Below are 27363 nucleotides of genomic sequence, written 5' to 3'. Positions count from 1 at the left end.
GTTTTTTTTTAAAAGAAGTCTTTCACCTCTAAAACTCAAGCTGCAAAAACCAGAACTAGAGGCCAAAACAAGATCAACTACTCTGCTTAATAGCAACAGTTTCTCCAAAGTAAGTAAATGCCAGCAAAAGGAAACATCTGCCCCTGCTAAATAAGTGCGAAGGTGCTAAAAAAAAGTTAAGTCAATAGGCATTTTTTTCTCCTTGCTGATATAAAATGAGTTTCTTGGAGCTAGCCTCATTAAACATGCTCCCAAACTGTTCTGTTAGCACTGAACACAAGCTTTCTGAAACCTGCTTTAGTCACACAGCTGGAGCACTCTGCACTCCTCAGTAAGAACAGCCACAGAGCTGCAGCGAAATCCCTTTTTCTGCACCTGGGATGAGGGAAGACCAAAGAAAGACCACGGTTCAAGCGAGGAGTGGCAAGCAAGGCACTGCAGGCCCTGCCTTTTCCCATCATTTCCATTTCACGATGACACCCTGCTGCACAGAACGAGGCAAGATGAAAAAGCAGCTGTGGTTCAGCTCCTGTTCTCCACCTGCTCCAGGTGTCACCCAGTAGCTTGGGTCAGTTACATCAAAGTAAGCCCTAAGCAACGTAACTTCAGCAAGGAACACTGCACACCTCTCTTCTCCAAACTTACACAACAATGTAGTGAAGAAAACACAATCAAATAATAATACTTGTAAAATAAATCACATGTATAATCTCACCACTAAAGGAGGATGACAGTGAACGGCATCAAAGAGACAGAGCTGCCACCAGGTATGCAATACATTCCACAGCACCAAGAGTTTGTTTCCTGGAACTGCACGTCACCAGCAGAGAGCTTACAAACCCACCAATGTCAAAACACATCAGCTCAGCGACTGCACAGCGAGATGACTGCTGAGAGCATACTCTGGGAGCTGGGCTGCCAGTGAAAATCACCAACACAACACACACCAGCTAACAGAATCTATTGCTTAAACCGGTTTTGGAGAAGGAAAAGAAAAAACAACAAAAAAGAGCCAAGTGATATGTAAATCTTCCCCACTCACATCTGGTCGGTGAATGGGCTTTTGAAGATGAGTCTCTTTTTGCACAATTTTTCCTTTTAGATCAGTCTGTGAGCAGCTGTAGTCTTGTGGCTTGATGCAACTCTTTAAGGCTCCATGCTGACAAAATTGTTTGAGGAACAATAAAAACTTCACCACAGGAGGGTCGCTCTGGGATGTCAAGGTTGACGACTGTGGTTCGGGCCGAGGACTTGCACAGATGGTTCTGCAAAATGTGAGCATCCGTATTTCTACCATTTGTCTGTTGTTTTGGCCCTGAGCTGTTTGTTACTCCTGCACGTCTGGCACAAGTTCAGGATTTTCTGTGCTCCTCAAGAGGTACGAGGTGTCGGACTCCTCACAGCGGCTGACGGATCGATCTGCCTACTTCTGTGCTAAGTGGCTGTGCACTTTTTTCTGTCTCTAGTAATTCATCGAAGATATCCCTAAAACACAGGGGAAGAGCAACGGTGAAACTTACGTACAGTAAGCAACTGCTACGCGAAACAGCCCTGAGGGAATCAGCAACTGGATTTAATCCACAAAGCTCAAGCGTCACAGCGCTTGGTAGAGAAAGGTGTCTTATCTGGCATTTCTCAGAAAGGCTCCTCGAATCCCCAAGCATTTTCTTTCCATTTATTACAATGGATAAGACCACTGCTAAGCTCCAGAGAACAGTAACAACAGTTAAAGTAAATCCAGGCCAGTAATAGGATCTGAAGGAACACAAGACACAGTCTGCAGAGATAATGTAGTATCTTTTACTACAGGGACCAGAAAACACATAAAAAGGGAACAAACTGAGTTACAAAAGCCCTCCATCAGTTGTGTGCCTGATAAAGTATTACTTCTATCTACAAATCTCATCTTGCTCACGTCCTGAGATGACCATGGCTGCAACAACACGAGCACTAGAAGCACGGATAAGGGCATTTACAAATCTTACAGCAAGTAAGGACAAAATCCAAACTCCATTGTGATTCTTGGTGCAAATAATGAATGGCTAAGACACCAAACTCAGCTTTTCAAAAGATGATTTAATGTACCTTGTTAAAATACTATACACTAGTGACATATTATATTAATAATGAACTAATTGCACGTGAATTTGTCATTCCTGTATAGAATTTTGACTCTAATGTCTTCTGACCCACATACAGAGACGTTCCTCGCCCCATCAAAGCAGAATAGAGGTCTGCTATCACAAACAGTACCAGAATGCTCCAGGCCACCTACTTGTGCATATAGAAGAAGATGTAGCCACTTCGGTCTCTGTCACACTGGACAGTGGTTTCTAGAGTTCTAGACACCTCCAGATCATTGTAGGTGAACCAGGACTGCTTCTTGATATCATAGACATCGCTGATATAGTGACCTTGAAAACACAGAACACTTTTCATGCTGCACTTCAGCCAGTAAGCTGGTTTGCTCAGACAACCTACATCAGATTTAAAATGCTAAAACATCCCTAAGACCCTGCATGCTCTGCCTTTGCTGGCCAGTGAGCTAATGATAAGCACCAGCAACGCCACAGATCCCATAGCCAGCCCTGAGCCCAGATGCCTCACATGGCACAATGACACCCTCACCCCACTTCACTGCCAGCAACCCACAATTAAAGAGCTGCTTTTTTTTTTTTGTCTGCTCCTGCTGACCAAACTCCTCTCTACAAATAACCTTGACATGGTTATTTTGTCTTGCACATTTTTAATCTCAATAAGAGACGAAGAATAAAACACAGTGTCTTTTACCTGAAGATGATGTGCTTCCAATGTGGCTGACAATGCTGATGAGACGATAGGAGTGAGGCAGCTCTCCTGTCTAAAAACAAGGTCCAATTAAAGAGTTTAAGTACTCACTTTTGTCCCATGTAACCTATGGACAAGATGATTTATACCTGAGATCTGGGCTATGGTTACTGTGTTTAAAGCTGCAAAAGGATTACAGCAAGACACCCTGGCTCACACCAATGCAAGAGTCCTTCACGAAGTGGGGAGGAAAAGCTCCTGACTTTAATTTGATCTTTGAACAAGCAAAAAAAAAAAAAAGAGACAGAAAAAGCAAAGCAGTCACTCTGACCTCAGAACAGATGCTGACATGAGCTCTACTCCACAAAGTTCTCTAAACAACCACTTCCTAAGCAGCTTCCACTGATGTCAGAGTCAATCCACCAAATAAACATAGATAAGCAAAAAGGGAACAGCACATTTATTTCTGAAATATTAAAGCTTTATCCTTGATAACAATATATAGATTTAATAGCTAATACCAGATATGGGGTCAGACTCTCAGCCTGCACCTGAAATACCAGCAGGCAATGCCCTCTTTGCATGCAAGAGACACACTCTGTCCGTTCACTGAACAAAAAACTAAATGATGGAGACTGGCTTTTGGAAAATACTGCTTCAAACTCTCAGACCAGGATACTTGACTGATGCAGTTCACTGGCAACGCTTTAAAACGCACTTCTTGGTTTAAGAAAATTGGTGAAGAATTGTAAGAAAGTAAGAACTATTCAGGGTAAGTGCAGTTATAAGTCTTAACCTTTGTCACTTTACACAGCCTTCCTCCAGAAAAGGAGGCACAGGGATCTGTCCCAGCACTGCTGCATGCGATCTGGAGCTCCATCCACTGGAACATTCCCCATATAAAATTACTGGTTCCTTTCCATCATTATTCATATCTTAGAGATGCTCAGAGGGGTCTCTCTGCAGCTACTTTTTTTTTTAAAAAAAAAAACAAAACAGAATAGAACAGATCACTATAGTTGAGTATTCTTCTATCTTCTCCCTTCTCATCAGAAAGGAACTCTTTAAAACTACCTAACACTGAGCCTATGGTAAAGAAGGGGCTGCATTTCTCAGTTAATGTTTGGGATCATAGATCACACCTCAGCGTTTCTTTTCAGCTCTTCTGCTTCAGCTTCTGAGTACTCCATGTCAAGCACATCCTCATTCCCAGAGTCCTCATCAGAGCCAACGCTGTCCAGGAGAGAGCTGTTAAACTCTAAACAGCACAGAAACAACAACACTGCATGAGAATCCAAGCAGGAAAACACCCGGTTTGCTCCAGAGCAGGAAGCCAGACCCAATCCTGAGAGCAGCAGGGCCAGTTGGGCCAGGGAACTGCAAGCTGGGCAAGGAGAAGCTATGAATTACAGTTTTAAACTATAAGTTGTATTAACAAAGTACATTTTTCAATTTAAACCGGCATCCAATCGCTGCTGCTGGCAGCAGGCATCTTGTCATTGTTTTCAGCGGTAAGAAGGCTGCTCACCACAGGAACTTCCAGTTTGCTTGGCTGAGCAGAATACAGGCAGCACTTTGCAAAGAGCCGGAAGGCACCGCAGCTCCCTGTACTCACTGTTCCCAGCTTCCTGGGATTCTGCAGCCACCCGACTAATGCGAGGGTTTGTACAGTGCTCATTAGGAGAAGGGGCCGTGCTTTCAACAGCTAAATTAAAGTGTGAAGTGCTGGGTGGGTGAGGAGCTGTGATTAACAGGACACTGCTCAGGATTGACTTTTTTTTTTTTTTGAAGAAAGACATCAGCACTTATTGCTCCTCAGAAGCAGATAAGTTCATCTGGTAATCACTGAGGGCCTTTCAAAACATCCAAGCATCTAAGAGCACCTTACCCCAATGCTTCATTACTATTCCCACTCCCTGTTTAGAGTAGGAATTTCCTCTCTGTTAAGCCTTCCCCTGCCAGGTTGCATGAAATCACTCACCTGCCAGCCCCACACAGATGTTAAGCAGCACCTGAGGCTCATCACAGTCTGCATTTGGGAAGGACAGACCATATGTTGGGTGCCCCCTTCCATTCCCCAAGAGCCATACCTTGAAGCAGGGTCTATCTACCCTCCCCTTTGTGCCAGACAAATAGGGTACTTATTTTCTCGGGCAAAGCCAGAGTATTAACATGCACTAAAATACCAGTGGAAACTTGATGATCCTTAAATTGCGACTACAATCATGTTGGTTTCTGGGAACACAAAATTCCACGGTCCATTCTGCTATGTACACACACACACACACACACACACACACACACACACACCCCCTACAAGAGAATTAAATAGGTCATTTTTTATTTTAATTTTTTCCTGCCATTTGCTTCCACAGCTGAGAACAAGAGACCCGAGCAAAGCCAACTACAATTAAGCACACATCAAGAGGACCTGATATCCCAGCTGTCTTGCAGTCAGGAGCTGCACTCATACATACAGGTCTATTTTCCTTCGAAAGCAACACATTGGAAAAAGTTAAATAAGCTTCACCTTGTAGACTTAATTCCGTAGCTCGCTTAAGGTCATCATCCTCTTTTTGTTCTCGTGCCTCCTGATGGGAAGAGAACAAAACTTAGCTCACTGAGACAGTTCACTGTTTAAAATTCTTGTGGTGCTCTTTTTCCATTGAAACTGTGCTGCTCTGGTTTCTACAACAAACCTGACACCGTAAATTCAAGGTTTCGTGTGAAGAAGTGTTTGCAACCAGCGAGAGTCCAATGTTCTCATCCAACAGAACCTGGGACAAACCTTCATTAAGGCTTGTCAAAGCTCCTAAAGCTTGGTATGCAGCAGAGCAAGCCCTCACTAACACCAAACACTTTCAGTGGATCATTAATTTGAAAAGATCTGAATGAATTTGCAACCCTTTCCTAAGGAAAGCTGTCACACACAAAGCTCCTCACACTGGAGCAAAGTTTAGATTTCTGTCCAAAACCAACTGTGGACAGAGTTGTTAAACTTGGACAGATTTTATTATCTTCCGGCCATTGGAAAATAAAGACAATGTTCTGTGTAACAGGTGTAATTCACAAAGGCAGGATGCAAAAAAAAGTCTGTCAACAAGTCCTTCCAGTTTTTTGGATAGCATCATGCTCCTGCTCCTCCCAGCACTCTAAAAGCTCACAGCTACTGTAACACTTACTGTGCTGGCTTCTTAATTCAGTCCTTGAATGCTTTCTGTGCACCTGAATGCAAAGCCCTAACTACACATTTCAAACCAAGATAACCACATTTTCATGCCTGATTCATTAGTATAGCAGATTTTCACTTCAGAATCATAGCAGAGCAACACACAAAAGGCAGTTTTACATTATTAACGAGGCCTTTTATCTCATTTTTTCTAAAGCATTTGAGGATCTTCATCAAACTACTTGGTGGTACTGAATCAAAGCTACATCTGGCACAGAACATACCAACAAGCACCTTATAATGAGGAATGGGAGAGAAAATCCAAGAGCCATGGAAACATCAGATCTCATAAGGAAAACCATGACAGCTTTACTATTAAAAGAGAGCAGACAAGGTTATCTATTTAAAGACAGATCTGACAAAGTGTTTACTTCTTCCTCAGGGCAGTTAAGCATGTAGAAAACAGTTACAAGTCTTGTAAATCAAGTGGAACACAGATTGTTAACATACAATCCAAGATCCCATTTTTTTCCAAGTCCTCTTTAAAGGACTGTTTTTAGACTGAATTGTTGGAGATCCTTTTTCCAACTTACAACAGGAAAGCATCACATCGTTGTTCTGCTCCCATACTCTTTGCTGTGCATTTCCTACCAATGATCACCAACGTGATTACCATCTTCAAGCTGACCTGGTAAGGCCATCCCCAGCTTTTGCTTTAAAATCTGTTTCTTTCACTTTGATTCTTGGCAGAATGTGCTGTAGGGCTTCCAGGCAATAAGCAACTTCCAGGGAAGCTAGGGGTAAGCCCGTGAGTGTTACGTGAGAGCTAGTGAGACTTCAGTTTGTCACTGTTTATATAATGTCACAGCTCTATGTATAAATATGCACAGAGAGCTTGGAGAAATCTGTATGTCTGTGATATAGTATGGTTCCCAAAGTACATACAAAACTATGCCTAAATCTACCTGTGCTAGGAGTGGAGCTAGAACATCAGATTCTCTCAAAAACAGAGCAGAATCCCCTTTCAGTTGTGTGTGAACACAAGGTTTTCTTCAGCCTTCAGCTTTCCAGTGCTGGGGAAGTAACTTGAGAGCGCAAATTATTTCTTACTTGTTCTTGAAGGCTCTGAGCCAGTGCTTGCTGAAGTTCTTGTTCTTCCCTCTCTCTCTCCATATCATACTGCTGCAGCCAGTCAACCTCTCCCTGGGAGCCTTCCGGAGTTTTGTTTTCCTTATTCTCATCGAAATCTTTAGTTATCTCAGTGAAATTGGCAGGACCTGAAGGATCGCAAAGTACAGTTATGCTTTCCTGGGTTTGTAACCACAATCCCTGCAGCACAGTGACATCTATTGACAAGGAGATCTCAGCCATTAAAAAAAACCAAACAAACAGAAACAAAAAAACCCACAAATGCCAAGTTTGAAAAAGCTCCAGAAAAAGGAGTCTTGTAATTTTAAGAGGTGCAAGATGAACCATTAATCCCCGAAACGATCCTCTTCTTTTATGCTTACTCAAACAGCAACTTCAACTAAAAGGAAGATGTCACATACCACTAGGTTCCTACAGCCACAAAGCTGACACCTGAATTTCTCTAGAAGTAACCAAAGATTAAAAAAAATAAAATAAAATAGATTTGCATTGCTTATTATACCTCAGAGTACTACAAGAGGTGGGAAATGAAACTCAAGCACTCTTTCAATTTGTCAGCTTCTATTTCACGTAAGAGATCAACCTTGTGAACACTGCCTGAGTCTTTAAAAGAAGATTAAAACTTCACAATTGAGCTTCAAAGTAAACAGCATGTCAGAAGTCAGGTTTTTGGTTTTGTTTTTTGTTTTCAGACTATTTCTGAAATGAATGCTCACATTCAACCACTGCACACATCTCGTCTCGTTGCAAGACACTTTCATTCTCCCATTTGTTTGCAGCTGAAAAAATTAGGACCTGCTCCAAAAGCCATCAAAGCAACATGTGAAACTTCAGAGTTTAGCCCTGAGCAGACTTCAGCATCTGTTCATTAGTTACTGGCAAGGATTACACAAGGCAGAGTCTTACTAGCTATGACCTCTTACATGTAAGACCACCAGAACTATGATCCATCAGTCTAATCCTCTTAAGATGAATAACAAAACAGAATTTATTACATGATCTTTGAAGACTTCTACTGTAAGAAATACTTGATTTAATTTCAGGATCTCGTAGCAGAAGAGACATCTATTCTACTTAAACTTGCCAGGGTCCTACCCTCTGTTTTTTTGTTTCTCTTTAGAGCACCACAAACAATTCAATGTTTACAAAAAAAAAGATTACTAATGATAAAAAAGACTGAACCAAGTTAAATCTTTAATGTTTAGAATCACTTTGTTTGATAAAGCAAAGCATCCTTTGCCTTCGAGCTTCCTTTAAATAGAACACGGGGCTGTGAACTTATTAGGTGTTACACTCAGCTGCCATAACTGCTAACTTGAAATATGAAGACATCTCATTTGAATGCCAAGCCTTATGGTTTGAATAGTACTTATGTTTCTGACCATACGCAAATACAGAAAGGCAAATTCAATGCTACGTGCTTAACTGAATTCTTAATCAGAAACTACAGATGTCTATTAAAACACACTTTTTGCTTAAACATCAACAGCCTTCAAATAATTGCATTACATCTTTCAAGGAAAACCTGAAGAGACATGTCTGCTGCCAGGCTCTCACAGTTGCCTTTCACAACCATAGTAACAAAGTATGTGAAGTTGAGCACAAGCAAGGCTGATTACACATCTGGCTTTCTTAGAGACCAACTTCCAACAATGAAAGTTGTTTCACTGGACAATTCTTCTCAAGCTGGATGTTCTAAACAGTATTTTTGTTCGCCTAACCTCTTGGCTCTTAGAGGAGAAGGAAAGGATGTTGTTTCCCTGTTTTTTTCCAGGCTAGTGGCATTAAACATTTGCATGAAAACATGTAGCACATGCACACTTAATTATCCTTCAGCTGTGAGATACAATTTCCCCACAAGGAGATCAAAGAGTCTTCCTGTACTTAACCATGTTTTTGGGTCAGAGGCTAAAAATTCGCACGCTGAGTCTCTTAGGCTCACTACTCTCACGTTGAGTATTACAAAAGAAAAAAATAGAGATAGAGTTAAATTCAGTAGCGACTAGTGAAAAAAATAACTGCATTAACGAAAGCATTCTGGTCTCACACAATGCAGATACCATTCTTAAACTTCAGCATTCTGATCGCTGCTACCACACTGCCCAGGCTGCAGCAAGCTGCAGAGATGCAACCACTTGCTGATTACAGAGGATTAGGGCCCAGACACTGCCAAATCTTCATAATTTGAATTGTCTGCTAAGGCAGGGAGTGAAAGTGCGCAGTAATCAGGAAGGAAAAAGATGGCAATGAACTCTGAAGACAAGCTACCTTTATCACAGCAGTGACTGACATGTAATTCGTTGAAATAGCAGAACGTATTTTCTTACAAGCTTTATATACTGTGAAACTATGAGAAAACTGAGAAATTCAGACAGTTTCAGCAGTATGCTTGCATCTGGCTTCTGCCCTCAAACATTACCAGCCCACTGCTATCAGTAACTTGCTTTAGCCCATCACAGCACAATTAAGGCAGTTACTTTGCCTTACCTGATTCTAAGGGTGCTTTGGGTTTCTCTGTCTCCATCGTTTCCAGGTTTTCAGGCAACTCCTGAATTTCATCATCTCCAAACCCAGTGTCTGGGCTGCTTGTGGGCTTATCCTCATCATGGCTCAGAGACAGAGAAGCTTCCCTTTTGCTGATTTCTAAGACAGCTGCTAGCAGCTCATCTTCGCTCATCCCATCAAAACCAGCATTGCCCAGCTCAGGTTTATCGCCCTCCATTTTACTTCTTTTTGAACTCTAGAGATGAACAGAGTTATGGTTAAAAACCTGACTGAACAGGTATAACACCAGCTCTACATCTCCATATAGATTTATTATTACTATTGTTTAACTCCAGGATGTGGGAATTTGGCTCTGTCAAGATTAAACAGGCAGTTCTGCGAGTCTCAATGGAGACACAACCATTGCAGCTACATTCTCCATATTGTTCATACTCCAATGAACAATATTTAAATATCAACTACAACCAGTTTTTTACAGCCCTGTGGATTAATACAGCCAAGGCAACTCTTCCCATCTCCTTCAACACATGTTCTACCCTTTGGGTGCTGATGAATCCGCAAGCCTCTGGCAAGTCAGTGCTAAAACCCTGAGGGCAGAAGTAGCAAAACTGCGAGTTTATTAACACAGCAGGCTGAAGGGTACCTGAATGGAACTTGTAGAAAGGATGGAAAAACAGGAATTGAAACCAGGCTGCTATGAAGTAGAATTAAAATTAGGTCAGGCAGTGCAGACTTGCTATAAGACATCAAAAGGTGGGTAAGGGAAACAACAGCGCTCAGCAAGCGAAGAAAAGATCAGGAAAAGCAGGGAAACATTATTTCTTAAGGAGAACAAAATGGCTTTAAATTGGGAGACAGGAAAAAATTCCTGAACTGACTTTTTCTACTGTTATGTTATTATTGTAGTTATTTTCATAAAACAGATGCTCTTCAACTCTAAAGCCATACTGATTTACAAGCAGTGTAGGCATTTCCATCATTGTGATATCAACTGGTTAATCAGGAGGCTAACCTCTATGCCTACATATTTAAACGATTATACTACTTACCATATTTGTGTGTATGTATATATTTGCATTTGTATATTACAAGTCATGGTTTTGTAATTATTATTTATGAATTTATCCAGGTCTTCCTCCAAATTTCATTTGGATGCAACTCAGAACTTCATTAAAACAAACAAGAATCCATTGTACTGCTTTCTTTTTTTTTTTACTTACTCATCAAAAGCTTATTGTATGTAAGACTGGTTTTATAGTGCAAACTCTTTGCATTAAAACTGGCTTATCAAACCAGATTAGCAAGTGAATTACCCAATTGAATTGCTTGTTTGAGTCATCACCACCTCCAAAAATCAGAACGGACAACTTTTAGTCTTTTTCCTCCCATTTTATTTGTGCACTGAATAGGAAAATCAGAGTACCTGCAACTCTAGGCTTTCTGATTCCTCTCTGCACCTGTAGACTACCACTGTCAACAACGATTTAGCTCTTCAAGCAAACTCTGGTTCCAGGGACTCCCACAGCAGCCACCACTAATTCAGCGGCTGGACTTTAAAGACTTGGCAACACAGTGCATTATTTGAATACAACTTTTCCATTACAATTCATTTGCGTGGATTTTAAGCAGCTTAGGCTCTAATTCAGGCTGCTTTAAATAAATGTATTTGAAAAGTACTTAAAAATACTACTTCACCTGCAGAGCCAAAAATCACAGCTTTGCCCTCATTAGCCAGGTAGCTGCTATTTGCACCTAGAGCCCAACATCATGTATCACAGCTGTTCTACATGGCAGGACTGCTTATGTGCAGTGCCATGCATGGGATACACGATCATCCCTAACACAGCTGCAATGAGAAGCATCCTGAGAGTAGCTCTGCAGTAGCAGCAATGCCACATCAAGAACCAGGACCAGATCCTCCCAGGACAGTGTGGTTAACAATAGCAGATGGCTGTTCAGGTCTGTGGTGGGCAGTGCCCGAAGCACACAGCTGCAAAAAGTCAAGTTGCTTATGTGGAATCATCTCCACCACTCTCTCTTTCCCACAGCGGGCTGGAAAGCCTCCCATTAATTTGCTATTCAAATTAATAGGCTTCATTCCCACCATCTTTGCAGGCAGTATTGCTGTGATGGAGATTACCTACACTTCCTCACCAACAAAATTTGAAGGAGAATCATTTAAGGCAGTTTGGAAAGGGTTCTCTTTACAGAAGGAGCACTTCAAAGAGAAGTCGGTTTAATTTCCCCACCCACAGCCATCACAGATATGCTATGCAAGATAGCAGTTGCTCATTCTACTTCTGAGAGCAAACTGTTTTCTGCTTACTCCCAAAGCAATCCATTCCATCACTTAATATCCTGAACATCAGGAAGTTTTCCCTGAAGTATAATCTAAAAATTACTGTCTGCAATTTCAGTCTATTGCTTCCATCCACTGAGGCCAAGAAAAACAGCCCAAATGCTTCCATTCATTGCCTTCCCTTCCTTGAAGATACACACTCTGTTTAGGTTTTTCCTTCCAAGGACCCAAGTTCACTCAACTACTTTTTCCTCAGAAATCTTCCTTTCCAAACATCTGACCATTCACGTTTCACTTCACTTGCTTCTCTCCAATTAATCTCTACCTCTTTTTCAAATCTGGATTCCAGATGGATCTGGATGCTAGATCCAGCATTCCAGGTAAAGATCAATGCTGAGGAAAAAACAAAGGCTGATTTCACTCACCCTGCAGGCTATTCCTCCCTTATATATTTACCTTTTCAGTCAGCCTAATATTGTGACCAACTGTTGCCCCTCACTCCTTTCCGAAGGCCCACTGCTTTCCCAGCTGTTCTTATCCTGCATTTACAGCCAGTCAGCCCTGCTAAGATTAGTGTCTTTAGCCTGCTCATACTGAACCACCTCTCCTATTTTTGGCAGTTTCTCAGATTTGTCAAGATCATTTTAACTGTACTTCTAAGCTTCAGCACGCTTGCAGTCCTTCCCAGCCCTGTCTTCTGGAAATTCAATACCCATTGTTTTACTTTTTATTAAATATCACATGGATTGGGATCCTCTCATTAGATGAGAAACTGCCTGCATCCACCACTTCTTTGCATGTTTTCATTCAGCCACAAGAACTTCTCTCAACTGACTATTTTTTCTAGCCCAAATTGTACTAGCTCTAATTAAATCAAGGGCTTTGCTGCATAATTTAGTTATTGACAGTCCATTACAATTCTGTATGGAAAAGTCTTCAGAGAAAGTTGCCCAAAGGACCAAGAAAAGTGCTAAGCAGCTGGTATACACGGCCCTGCAAGTTAAGAGCAGTTACGACACAATTACCTCTGTTCCCAGTGGGAACTCAAGACAATTGTAGAGAGAGGTCAATTAGCTGGCATGGCAAAGCACTCCCTTCTAGCATCACAGTGCTAATTAGGAGAGAAAACAGCTTATATCAATTTCATTATGCTAAGAAAAACAGAGGCAAGCCATAAGTACATACAGCCCCTATGCATACAGAAGTTTGTACTTATTTTTTCCCTCCCTTACCTTTTCTGGCTCTTCTTGCAGTTGTTGCTGATCTCTACTCTGTATGTTGCACAACCTTTGGCTATTGGCAACAGAGCGTTTCAGGGGCTCATCATCGCTGTCCGAATCCACACAGAGCGATGCAGAGCTCTTTGATTTGAAAGTATACTTTCTGTAAATTAAAAACACAGCTATAGAACTTCATAGCACCGTACAAATCTGTTTCACAGAAACCATTAAGTAACTGCTACAGCAGATTTTCAGGCTGTGGGGAGGCACAATTTAGGGAACAAGCTGCAAGTGTTGAATATAGAAATTTACCAAGATAGCAGGCAATAAATAAACACTTCATAGCTTATTTACCCCACAGCCTACCAAGTGTTGTTTTTCTCTTCCACAAGACACCTGTTCCAAGATGTAGCACAATCACTAGAGACATTCACAAGCCAAGAGCCTGCACTTTATCACACAGCAATCCTGGACAGCATTCATTTGAGACAAGCCCACATTAACATGTAGAACTCAGCAGAAACCATTTACTTGACTCTTGAAATTTATTAAGCTGGACACAAGACTTTTCACATCAATACTAGGATATAAAGTTGCAAGTCTGCACAATTTTGTTTACACGTTTGCTCCTTCATTGGGATAAATCCTTGTTTCTTTAGAGCAGAAGACAAGAGACTCTGAGTCTGAAGTGTCTGCTCAGTTAGAAAATTTGTTCTATATCCATTTCAAAATGTGAAAGTCACCACTGCAATATCACATTTCTCGCTATGTCAAAAATTGGCCTCTCAGAACAGCCTACAAAGGCCATAATAATGCTCTCTCATTTTTACAAACAAGGTTAAGGAACCAACCACCTGTTCTCTAAACTCATTGCAGCTCCATAAATAAAAAACAGGAAAAAAAAAGTTTAACTAGAGAACTAGAAAACATGTTGCTTCTTATACGTCTGGTTTGCAGCAATGAATGCAAGGCAATTTAAAATAGCTGGCCCTGACCAATCATCTGTACAAACCAGATGCAGTTCTCACTGAGCCTTCTCCACAGAAAAATTCCCCTTCTCTTGCTTACAAGTTCCCAAAGGTTCTCAAGAGAAATGCTAACAGGATTGTGTCAATTAGGCAAATGGCAGCATTAATATTTCTTTCAGCTAACGTGTAACACCAATAAAGCTCAGATATGAAAAAACAGTACCTAAAAACAATTTATACAACAGATTTTTTAAAAAGCAGAAATAGTAAAGAAAAAAAAAAACTAATGCAAATCCAAACTGCCTTAAAAGCTATGCCATGAAATGCCAGGCCAAGAGAGCATTTCAGAACTTTAACTCACCTACAAGGCGTAGAAGTGCTTATAGTACAGGAATTCACCATCTGGGAGGCTTTCAGCGGACGGGAACTATTTAAAAAGCAAAGTATTTATTGCAGCAGTTAGTCTTTAAAATAATATATGTTTACATGTCTGCTATGCATGCAAATTCACGTTCAAAGCAGCAAGTAGAATACCATTATGTACTTGCTAATTGCTTGTTTTTAGAGTAATAACTCCACGATGCCATAAATACACAACAGCAGTTCAAAACCAGATGCAATCCTTCAAATTTGATTCACTTCTTAGTGATGCACCCTTAGGGACAAGCTCACAAGTCAAAGGCGTTGCACTCCCACGTCAAGGGAACTCTTTCCTTTTTCCCTGATTCCCACCAACACTTGAGTTCCTGCTCCCAAACCACAGTCTCTTGCTGCTGTCTGGATTAGCTGATTTTCTGGCACGCCCCACATCTCCGTTTCTCCTCTATTACCTGGATCTTCTAAGCAAATCTCCTGCTCCACTTGATCCTTTTATGGACTCCTTCAAGTCCATTGCTACCACTACAACCATCTAACATATGGTAACACATGGTTACTAACACAGGAACCATTTCCATCATTCTCCTCAAGTCAGGGCTACTTCTCCCCAGCTTCATCACCCTTTCACTGTCTGGGTTTATCAGTATGGTTTCAATGATTACAAAAAAAAGACAAACCAAAAACATTGAAAAGTCATTTAAATTATGTTTTAAAGCACGCCTGCATTGGTTAGCTTAAGCTTTTCATTATGTTTAGGAGATAAAGATTTCTACTCTTAAAGCAAACTCTTGAGAAATCTCCAGGTAAATCTCAAACTCCATTCAGTATCCAGCAAAAGAACAGATACCAGATGTATCCTATGTCGCTACATTTACAGTATGTCAGAATGCAAGGCAAGGTACCTAAGGGTTTTTTGTTCCTTATTCTGCCACATCTGTGTGACATCTGGCACATTTAATCTCTTAGGATATTTAATATCTTAGGACAAGCAGCTGTACCAAAATAACTGCCACAGGGAAAAGAAGATTATTTCCAACACATGAAGTCCTCAGATACACTAGTAACATAGTAAAGACAGTGAGAAATGAATGACAGCATGAGGTGTGCAAGTGGAAATTAACAGAAAAAGGAATGTTGTTACGCCTTCTCAGCAGAATTAAGCATGCTGCAAACAAAAGCTAATCTAGATTTCGTACCAAGAGGCTAGATTAGATATCTTGCACCTGAGGCTGCATAATTTTGGATAATTTCTTTATCCAGAGATCAGATAGAGTAGATCTGACAACTGACAACCTCACTGCGGGCATGTAACACAGCACAAGCTGAACCCAGGCTGTACACTTACACTGCAGAATGGGCACTCCAGCCCAGCGTCAGTGGCAGCCTGGTGCTTTCTGTACAGTGTGAAAGCAGGGTTAAGTATCTCGGAATAACCACCTGTTGCCCAACTTTATGATTGAGAGACAATGCTACGTTGAAGCTGTATCGTTTCAGATGAAGAATCAGGACCCTGAAAAACACGAGAGGAATACAAAATTGCAATGTTAATCTCAAGATACAAGTTAGAAAAGCTATTAAAAATCCAAGTGGCTCTATTTACAAAAAGTGCATTCATGTGCTTTAAAGCAGATATCACTTGGGAGAGAAAGAGAGAAGCATTCTCTCTCTTTCTTATCTAGTAAGAGATGCATAATCACTCTGCCATCCACCTCCCAACTCTGCACAAGGTGCAGAATGCAGGCTGCCAAGAGGCCTTCTGCTTTGATCCTGCACCACCTTGCTCCTCAGGTGGGCCAAAGCAAGCAGCTCTTATCAAACATTATTCCTACAACATGGTGACAGGCATAGGAAACAAACAGAATATTACTGTTCAACACACCAGGATGATCATATATTACTTGTAGATATTTGACAGAGATAGAGGGAGCACACAGCTTCCCAGAGCTGAAGAGGAGCTTTGCCCAGTGGAAGACATGTACTCTTTTTATCTGTCATAACACTTTTTTAGAACAGCTTTTGATCAGAACAGTATAAAGAGCTTGAAAAAGCTTGCTCCTTGCACTGAGCCTTCTCCCTTACGCTGTACTTCGTACCAGCTACTTAGATCAAGCAGTTGTATCATCACTTACACTGTGCTAATACCCAAATATTTTGACAAAGGTTTCGCAGCACTGTCACAGTGTATAAGCTCGTTAAGAAAAACACAAGCTATGCTTTTATCAGAACGTCAATTCACCTTGTTCTGTATGAGCATGCACTACAGGACAAGGGCAGTGGCCAAGTAAAGGCATCCAACATTCTCTTTTAGCTTTACATCCTATGAGAAAATGATCCCTACCATCAAGTAATGAACTGAACACCACCACGAGGTCTGGAACTACTGAGCATGCCATTAACCCTCAGAGTGTTTGCATTCTTTCTTGTAGCACCATGCTTATTAAGAGAGAAGCCTGGGATCAGCACAGAAGAGCAGACCAAAACCCTCTCTATGACTACTGATAAGAATGTCCCCAGCTCAGTCTGGCACATCAGGTCAACTGAGCAGTAAATATTAAATGTACAGATTTTTTTTTTTTTTTACTGTTCATACCTCCCTCCTGAGAATCCAGTACTAGGAGAAAACTCAGACCTCCCTGCGTAGTGATGGAGGAAAGAAGAAGTGTTGCAAAGGGTACTCAGCACATAGAAGGTTTTCACAAGGAAACTGAAGAACAGTGTGAAGAAATTACTGCTTGCACGTGGATCTTCCTCACACACCACCAGCACATACATGATGTCCTATCCACTATTACAGATTTCATCTTTGAGGAGCTTCTGCATGCACTTTTGGGGATGTGTTTCCAGGAAAGAAAGGAACAGATGTCAACAGTTACCTGGGAAGCCGATTGAATTTGTGTGTGACAACAGCAGACTTCCCATTACATTTCTCACAGGAATACTCAATTTCCTCCGCCTGTGTTAAAACAGAACAAAGACCAGTGGAACAAACGATGCATCACACAGTTTTCAACAGGAAGGACATCTCTTCTGGCTGTCATGAAAGCTCCTCAAGAGAGCACCTATACTAAAAGCCATATTAATCTTCAATGTGATCTGACAAGAGGGCACCCAATGGCAGCATGGGTAGCAAAACTTAGAATTTGACAGCATATCTGCTAATGCAAGAACGATGGGCAATATTTTCCCTACAAGTCTGACGTTTATGTATGTATGTGAGCTATGTACCCGAAAGAAGAGGTCAAGGGAATCCTGGATCGACCGAGATGGAAACAACTTCTTTCTTCGAGGAAGGTCAATGGAGAGGTCATTGAACTGCTCCCGTTTGGTGACTGTTTCACCACATCTAAAAAAGAAATGTGCTTATGTAAGCCTGACAAAAAATGAAATTACTTGAAATTACCAACAATTTATATTTTTCAGGCTAAAGTAGCTTCCCAGAAAATATATGCATCTTGCTCTATTTCACGCATATCAGAATGAAACTGTTTCATGCTTATGATAAAGATGAATTCGAGGATTTTAACTTTGATGCTTCAGTAACTTTAAAAAAAAAAAACAACAACCAAAAACATACTGCTAACTTAGTTCTATTTACAGCACGCAGATGAAGTCACAGAAAACTCAAGCTCCTACTAACAAGAGAAGCTCTGAAGCATACTTACGTTTTACAAATGATAGAATGCTGAACCTCAAACTCTAAGTTACTGATAACTGGGCAAGTATAAACTTTGGTAGCTGAAAGATCATCAGAAGCCCGTCCAGGTGAGCTATCATCATTAGGGACTGGTTCACTCTTCCAAGTCTTGTTCAACTTTTCCATGTCCTCTTTCAGCTGGTCCAGACACTGGCTCAAGAACTCATGTGCATCCTAGAAACAGGGTAATCTCAACAAAATCATTTTCTAAAACTCCATGCAGAATCTCTCACACATGTGGATGAAGGAAATCACATTTCTGTCCATTACATTCAGCAATGCTAGGACAGTTTTCATCTAGCAAAGGGCAGGCAACAGTTATCATTCAATCAAAAGCTCAAATCGCTGCCAAATGGAGATGAAGCGTGACAGGAATTCAGTGCAGTCCAAACAACAAAACACACACAATAGGTTCTAGACCATATGATACTTACATTCTGCATATACCCAGAGAATCTCTCTGCAGTAGCTGAGATGGCACTTTTCACCTTCTTGAGCAACTCTTTCTTAACCTCAGGGCTGCTGACATCCTTTTTCGCTAAGAGATGGGCAAAACGCCTGCAGAAGTCAATGCAGTGAGACACTGAGTGACTGTCCAGGACTTCAGACAATTGCAATAAAGCACATGGCATCTTACTTTAAGGATTTCTACAAGATTTTACCCTGTGATAAGCAGTGTTGGGAGTTTCGTATGAAAATATTTCAGGAAATGGAAAATAACACTGGAACAGGAGCCAAACGAAAATATCCAGACTCTAAGGTAAAGATGTGTGTGCACACATACATCACCCTCTACACAAAGTTGCTTCAATACTAGGAAACAAGCTTCTCAGTAATGAAAGAGAAATCATTCTTCTCAGAAAGTGAACTTTACCTGATAAGCGCATTGAGTGGAATTTTCTTCCATGGGATGCCCTGCTTGAGCAAATCATTAGCAAAGGACTGGATTGAAAACAAGGACTGTAGAATGGCATTCATATAGCAGGTGTTTCCTAAGTTAGAAAACCTGAAAAACAGAAAATTAAATATAGTATGTACACAAATGTCAACGTGCCCATGTTAAACAGCACTGATATCACGTAGGACCATCCATCACCCCAGGTATCCCCCACATAGCTTTTACTGGAGCTGTCCTTCTGCCCTTCACACTAAACTGAAAAATTACAGGAGGCAATGTCTGTCAGGAAAGCATCCATGAGTTACAACAATCAAAATATTGAGATTTGTGTATGTGCACAAGATATAAAAGTGAATCATGGAAGTGGTATGAAACGAATGCCAATTGCCTAAAGTTATTATATATACCAAATTTTCAGGAAGTGAATTTAAGAATATATATTTTTCAAGCTAGGAAATGCACTCCTTGTCTCAGGGTTCATTGATTTCAAGATTTTTTTTTTCCTCCATGAAGCAATTATAACAAGAATACCTACGTTCTAATGACAAAGGCATGCATGCTAGATAGAGAAAATTAAACCTACCCTTGTAATTGCTGCTGAGGGTGGGTGGAAAGGGGCACTCGGGGTTTGTTCCACCCTGTGTAATCTTGATTAGATCTCATTTTTTTAACAGAAAGAGGGGCAGGTTGAGAAAGAAATCCCAGGCTTCTTTTGGCTGAAGTAGTCTGGCTGGATACACTAGACCTAAAACCGTAGAAGAATAAGAAGTGAAGGATTTCAACTGCTCTGCCTTAAACAGTAACACCTCAGGACACCGCTACTGTGTCACCACAGAGGACAAGGACTAGCAAAGTCACAGGAGACAACTAGCATCTATCACGACGACAAAGAGGTACACAAAGGCAAACTTCTGTCCAGAACACTTCCCTTGGTTAAATTTCCTTACATCTACAGGAGTGTATGCAGCATCACTTGAACCAAAAACACTTCAACTATCACCTGGATCAGTCGTTCACAATGACTATAAAAGAGTGATCTTAGACAGTCCATCTATTTAAAGCAGTACTGAAGTTGGGAGGTATGAGAAGAGTGACTGTAGATGCACTGAGTGCTTGGGATTTCAAGCCATACACATTTTACCCATAAAAGCTGTGTACCACATAATAAACACACAGGAAACAGAAGATCCTAGTTCCTGGGAAAGGACTGTCATTTACAGCTCAGGGTAGTGAATCAGTCCTACCTGTCCAGGGTGGAACTGCTAGTGGAGTACTCTTTTGATGAGGACCTACTCCCATAAAAGGATGATGACTGCAACGGTAAAACACCTTTATAAAAAGAAATAGAGAAGTAGGTCACTTTGTTTCACATAACTCAGATGTTTACATGATACGTTAATGGTTTCAAATTACATAGCCAGAAGGTTTCAAAATTCTTAAAAAAAAAACAACCAACAAACTATCCTCCAGATACATTAGAGAAAGTATTAAAGCAAGTATCTTGAAAGCATTAACACAAATACTGATAACATGTGCAAAAAAGGACCCTGGATTTTTAACTGCATTTCATATCACAGAATTGCAGGGGTAGGAAGGGACCTCTAGAGCAAGTCCAAACCCCCTGCTAAAAGCAGGCTCCCTACAATAGGCCTCACAGGTAAGCATCCATGTAGGTCTTGAGTATCTCCATAGAAGGAGACTCCACAATCCCCATTACATCCAGACTGAAACTTGTGACACTTAGAAGTAATTGCCACTAACCATTTAAAAGGCTTTAACTACCTGATAAACACCACCATCTTCTGTTCAAATATACAAGATTCACAATACCCACTAACAGCCCACTAATAATTTCCAATATATTAGTGTGGACATTAATAGCACATAAGAGTTTTGAAGATAAACAAGAAAGAGGGTGAGAGGAAATTATTAGATGTTTATAGGACACCCTTCCCAAAGGGAAGGGTAACTGGGAGCAAAGCATGAAGCTGCTTGTGGAACTTTCAAACAGGCACACACAGTAGGTGGCCTCAGCAGACAAGTACAGGGGTCAGGGTTACACTAATCAGCAGTGAAAGACAAGCCAGAGTAGGGTCTGAAAGTGAAGGAAAGATACCTACATCTTAGATAAGGCTCTGTAGGAAGCAGGAATGTTGGTGGCACAAAGAAAGCAAATTCTAAGCTAAGAACGACAGAGCAAATAGCAGGTATCATCTGGATTTACTTTTATTTTTACCTGACGTCCTATTTTCTTCCTCTTGCTTCAGTTTTAACTGTTTCTCTCTGCTACTGTTTAAGTATTTCCATGTTGGATCACTCATAGCTATATTATTCCTGTAGATACACAAGAGTGCAAGTCAGAGATGTTACAGAAAAGCCAGGGTAGGCCTGGTTGACATTTATGACTTGTTTTAAAGCATTTATGTCAAGTAATAAGGGTGTTAGGGCTAGTGAACAGGTATGTTTTGCTCACAAGTTTAACCAATTATTTAAACAAGATTTTTTACTTATGATTAAATGCAGCTGTGCACATAGACTGTATTTTCCAAATAACAACTTATGAAATTTGTCTTAAAAAAGCCTCAAAATAAGTTCAAGGAAAAAAGCTACCTATAGCTATGTAGCTATACATGGGACAATCCAGATTCAGCTTGTAAAAGGTGGTATAAAATTTGCACAGCCTCCTGCAAACCAGCAACTAGATCAGATTGTATTTCCCTCATTAACCCTGAATGCAAATCCTATTTCAAGCATTCAGCGTGTTCAGAAGTCAACTAGCAGCTGGCCTGTACTATGTTGCCAAGAAAAGAAACACGAAACACGCAAAACTCTCTTCAGAAAAAGAACCTACCTTTACAAATGCCCAGAGTTTAAATAAGGAAGTAGAAACAACGGTTACTTACGTCGAAGAATCATTCTCTTTGGGATAATCTTCACTCATTTCTGAACTTGGAGGTTGTGCTCTTTTCCTCTTTTCACTAATGAGGAAAGAATTTGAAGCGGTCACTCTTCCAGAAAGGCAAGTAAATAATCCTCTTCCAACATAAGAGCATTTCTCAGCGCTATGTGCGTTTCACTTATCTTCCACTGTTTTCACTTTTATAACACAGCACACAGGGAACACTTTGGTCTGCTCACCTCCTAAGCTGCTGATAAAGCTCAAGTGCCTGTAACCAGCAAGAGGCTGGAAAAGCACATTTTAACATCCTTGTCAAAGCAACAGCAAAACCAGAGGAAGAAGCATACTCTTTTCTTCCTTCTAGGTGTAGCAACTCTACTTGCAGTTCTCTAGAGACCTAAACTTTCTACAATGCCACATGCAAGTTGGAAAGCACTCTCACCGGCTCTCCAGCAAGCCTGTTCTGTGAGGGACTGCCGATGTTGGAGATGCTGCAACATTCCCCCTGTTGCCAGGTGCTCCAGTTCCACTGGAGTTCTTAATGGATGCCCGAGCTGGGGTGCCCAGCACCTTGCGAAATGGATTTTCATCCTTACTTTCCACAGTCACCCTTTTGGAAGGAGCCTGCAAAAGCAAAACAGAGACAATAAAAACAATGAAAAACACAACCACCACCACGAGCCTACGCTCAGCATTTACACCACTGCTTGACTTGCCACTGTGTAGTACCCAAAAGCAGAAGTGCCACTTGTGATAGAGCAAGAGCTTCACATTAATTAGACTTATCACACTTCTGACTGTACTGAATCGAAGTCATGACCACGAAACTCCATAGCAGTAACAAATTTCTCACGTTCTACTGACAAGTCAGTTGGGCTTTTGCGTTTAAATCTCCATTATGTGCTTTGAGATTTAAACACCCAAAGCACAACTCCTAACCACCCTCAGATCAATCCTGGGTGGCATTAAAAGAAGAAAAAAAGGTATATAAAAGGCATACAATTAAAACAGTGCCTTGACAGCCTTGGGCCAATGCAAAGAAACAAGCTAAGGAATGTGTGTCAGTTTTACAGCTGAAAACTAAATGCATCTAATCTTACCAATGTACATGCAACCTTAAGAGTTTTTACTGTGAGGTTGCCTTTAAGCAACATGTAAAATTTGTTTTGGGACAATGTCAAAACATACTCGCCCTAGGGCTATAAAGATATATTCACAGAGATTACAGTGCAAGTTAAAGTTGGTAGATACATCGTGGTGGGAGAGAAGGAAGAACTAAAGTCTTTTGAAGAAAAACCACTTCCAGGGAGAAGTCTGCAAAATATACACACAGAGAAAAAGCAGAATGGCACAGATTCAGTAATTCTATTCTGATACAAAAATTCAGGCACCAGCTCTTCAGTAGCACAGTTTAGCCAAATGTGTACAAACTCACTAAAATCTGCACTGATCACAGCTTGCTCAGCTGCCATGTATTTAAGGTGTTCAGTATAAACAAAGATATTCAAAACTGAGAAGCAAGTCTCAAGCACTTTCCTTCAGTTACTGCTTCTCTTCTGCCTGACTGATACAGCTCAGCCTGAAGAACATACACGGTTTTCTACAGGCAGATGTTGACCTTTCTAAAGCAAACAGACTACGAGCCTCCTTACAAGCAAGAAGCACCATTGCCAACCATCCTGTACACATCTATTACAAGCCCTGGAGATCACAAAGACTTTGGGTGCAAAATAAATATTTATGGTGCTATTACAACATGCAATAAGAGAATGAGAGGGGGAAATGAATGAAATAAAATTAGAGAAGAGGAAAAACGTGAACAGTTGAACAAACCTGATTCTCTATATAAGAGAATTGCCTATTAGCTTCCTTCTGTGTGGTCCTGCTGCCCAGCACACCTCCAAAGCTGCCAGATCCCTGAGAGGGTTTCCCAGCTGACAGGAAAAGTACACAACGTTTGATTCGATGCTCATTTCACTGACCAGCATTTGTATGTGCAAGATGCTATTTTGAAGTTGGTTTTGGAAGAGACACACCAAGTTTCTTGCCAACAGACAGTACAACATTCTGAGTGCATAGATATAAGCACATGTTTATGGATTGCCCTTATATTGGCCATTTACTCAGCGTGAAGAAAAGTTCCTATCCTTAAAACAACCAAAATAAAGTGGAAAAATCAAAAGGAAAGAAACTATGCAGGTGTGATAAAGACACGAGTTTTTCAAATACCGATGTACATACAACAGAAACAATTCCTGATCGTTTCATCTCTGCTTATTGTTCAGCGCGACAAAGGCACACAACAAAAACTGGGGTCAGAGCCAGAAAGATCTGCACAAATATAACATGCACAGAAAGTAATGTAAGGAGGAAAGGTGGCTAAAGGTGGAAAAAAGCCCACGCCACAGTACTGCACCTTCTCTAAGCCGCCACTGATGTGAACGACTACTATGGCACTTACCAGTATGAAGCCTGTCTTGATGGACCGCATCCAAATACATCCGCATCTCATTCGCGTCTTTAAGCGGTACCTTATCAATGGTCAGGAAGCTGGTATCCTTCAGCGTCAGCATCAGGCAGCACAGCTTTCTGCCATTGGGCCGTAAGGTCACAGACTTAATGTTATGGCTTAGCTGGAAGCAAGGAAACGACTATCACCATCAACGTGCTTTACAAAGGCCGAAACACAAATTCAAACAAAACGCTTCAAACCGAGAGAGAGGGTAAGAGGCGCTTACACAGAAAGGCATCCCTCTGCTCTACTCTCAGCAAACATTAAGCCTCACAGAATTAATGCTGTCAGTCATCTGGGAGCTGACATAACCCAAAGGACAGCGCTACTATGGCTCATCAATCCCTGCATTCCTGGTTAAGCTTTCCGAAACTTGCTCTGCTGTTGAGTGTGACGGTTCTAAACCAAAGGAATGAAAACATCCTACAGTCCCTTCCAGCTGTCTGAAACTCCTCTGTCTGGTTCAAAATATTATTTCAAAATGGGAAAAGTTTAAAAGTTTTGAGTTTTAAGTGATGTGCACAAACTTACGCTCACTCTGTAATTCTCTCAGAGGAAAACAGACTTGACAAAGCTTAAAAAACTTCACTGGGTGGTAAGTAAGAAAGAAACACACTTAGTCTCTGTACAACACAGCAACAATTAAACAGTGTCAGAAGTTTTGAGGTTATGGTCGTGCGTGAGAGTGATTTTAAGAGTTCCTTCTCTGCAGTAATTCCGCTATGCCACTATATTACAACACGAACTAACTGCTGCTTCCTGCTAAGTCACTCACAGAGAGGTGTAGGCTTTGTGGAAAAGCGACCATACAGATGTCAATACACAAGTCATTTTCAACTTCTGCATCCTTTGGCACCTAGTTATCATTTTTCTGCCACTTCTGCAGCCTTTCCTAAGAACCAGGTACTGCAACACAATGATAGAATTGCCAGAACAAGCTGAAACCACAGCCAAGGCCATTGGGCACTGCAGAGAAGAGGCTCCCCATCAGATTGGAGCCTCCTCCTAAAGTGGCACCACCTGTGTATTACCACACAGCTGATCCAAATAATGATATCCAATTAACAGGCATGAACAGCAATCATAAGGCAACCTCAGTTTCACTATACAGTTTTGTCCCCTTCAAACTGTACTCAAGTTTAGAACGAAAATTGATTCCTGTACAAAGTGTTCATCCATGAGATTTCTTTCTCCCCTACATATTGGAAAACAGGCTCCAAGTTTTTCATTCTCTCTTAAAATAGAGGTCAGTGTACATGGATTACAGATATTCTGGCATCTCAGTGCAACACAATGTATTTAAATTCAAAATGCTCACATGAGAGGACTCCAAGCACAGTCTCTGTGTACCTGTTACTAAAGAGTCAGCGTTAGCACCTCGGGAGGTGAAAGTACATGTTTCACATAGACTGTATCTTGTATCTAGCATTTCATCAAAACATCAAATAACAGCAACAGAAATATAACCCAGGATAATGTTCCTTTACAGCAAAGCAAAAAAGTGGGGATACTGCTCTCAACTTCTCAGAGCAACTTGCCAAGGAGGAAAAAAAAGCAAGCAAACAAGAGAATGGTACTGGTAAAGCAGAATTACCAAGTATTTGGCACACCTGTAATGAGGGCATTGAGACTGGGACCAGCTGACACAGGTGCACAGCACAAGGGGCAGCCCTCTCTCCCTGCTGCCAGCACCTGTGCTACCTCAAGATGACCAGGACCAGAGAGCAGCTCCAGCTGGAAAATAGTGTTGGCCTAACAAAACTAATTGATCTAAGGCTTGGGTTGTTCATTTCCTCTTCTTTGCTGTGCCCCCAGATGCAGAGCACACCACACTTCCCAGTCCATCAGACTTGCTGTTTGCCCCCCCTCCAAGTGGAAACCCTCCTCCAAGCTCCCGCAGACCAGAGGAGAGACAGGAGCAAAGCCTGTCTCTGCAGGCATAGACAGCTGCCGGGCAGGCTCACCCTGCCACAGAACCACAGCTCCAGGCACTACTGTGCCACAGAAAAACTCATCCTGGCAGAACAGAGCACAAACAAGAGCCTTGAGAAGGCACAAGGGGAATAAGGGACTGCAGCACCGTGGTCAAACACTGGGATTCCACCAAAAGCACAGTCACAGCACTGTGTGTGGCAAGGTGGGCAGGTCTTGATGTTATCAAGTCCACAGCTACAGTGGTATGAGATAATTGAAGCACGTGCCTCTCTTATACCCTGATTCCAATACAACACAGGCTTTCACTTTCTTTGCTGAGACTTCTCAGCTTGCTAAGGGAACAAAACCTGGTATTCCAAATGCAATGTGTTCTCTTTTTCATTAAATTTTGCAGGCAGAAACAAACAGATCAGAGAGAGGTCTGATACACCACAGTCAGAAAACACCAGTGACGTGAGAAAGCAGAGGCAGCACTGCTACAAACCAAACTGATCTGAAAGTTGCCAAATGATACAGACTCTTCTAAAAAGCAATGAAAGACCAGATCTCAACATCACCTCCAGGCTGCACACCTATCGTAACAGAAAGGTATTCCAAAAAAACAAGACGTGAGTCACAGCTCTACACCTGCTGCTCGGCCCTTCCCATCCAGCGGATGCCGTAACACCACACCTGAATAATTCGAGGCACGGCTACAACCGAGGGATGGCGCTGAGGGAGGAGGCAGAAGGAGCAGCGACACCCGAGAGCCGGGAAGGGCACGGCCCAGCAGCACCCACCTGGAAGGTCTTGGGGATGCCCCCCACGTTGTAGTGGACCACCAGGCTGACTTTGTTGTCCTTCTCCACGATCTCGAAGCTGCCCTCCTTCCACTTGGTGATGCCGGTCTGCATGCTGCGCATCCGCACGGGGCCGTGCACTTTCAGCGGGGCCATGGCGGGGCCTCACCG

General features: G+C 41.5%; 1 protein-coding gene across 1 annotated transcript; it reads right to left on the bottom strand.

The window, feature by feature from the left end:
- Positions 1–27357, bottom strand: USP37 (ubiquitin specific peptidase 37). The gene is made up of 23 exons (XM_010713616.1): positions 27193–27357; positions 24428–24599; positions 23800–23900; positions 22409–22590; positions 21971–22045; positions 21304–21401; positions 20312–20396; positions 19651–19812; positions 19044–19175; positions 18604–18727; positions 18138–18343; positions 17701–17818; positions 17349–17428; positions 15821–15985; positions 14459–14524; positions 13142–13292; positions 9593–9845; positions 7067–7233; positions 5318–5378; positions 3930–4045; positions 2791–2860; positions 2276–2414; positions 1–1485 (listed from the first exon to the last, which is right to left on the bottom strand). Exons 1-23 carry the CDS (start codon positions 27346–27348, stop codon positions 1398–1400), a joined length of 2967 nt encoding a protein of 988 aa, XP_010711918.1. The 5' UTR covers positions 27349–27357; the 3' UTR covers positions 1–1397.
- Between the last annotated feature and the right edge of the window lie 6 nt (positions 27358–27363).

The sequence above is a fragment of the Meleagris gallopavo genome, chromosome 7 (genome assembly GCF_000146605.3).
Source record: "Meleagris gallopavo isolate NT-WF06-2002-E0010 breed Aviagen turkey brand Nicholas breeding stock chromosome 7, Turkey_5.1, whole genome shotgun sequence".
In the NCBI taxonomy this organism is placed as follows: Eukaryota; Metazoa; Chordata; class Aves; order Galliformes; family Phasianidae; genus Meleagris; species Meleagris gallopavo.
Note: the sequence above shows the minus strand (reverse complement) of the source record. Positions and strands in the feature narration are given on the sequence as shown.

Bases quoted from the DNA above. Each gene is read 5' to 3' on its own strand.
- USP37 (XM_010713616.1), bottom strand. From the start codon at position 27,348: ATGGCCCCGCTGAAAGTGCACGGCCCCGTGCGGATGCGCAGCATGCAG. The intron at 15,986-17,348 runs GTAACTGTTGAC...CGTGTTTTTCAG, and splicing joins AAATTCAATCGGCTTCCCAG to GGTCCTGATTCTTCATCTGA. The intron at 14,525-15,820 runs GTAAGTGTACAG...CTTTTTAAATAG, and splicing joins TGGAGTGCCCATTCTGCAGT to TTCCCGTCCGCTGAAAGCCT.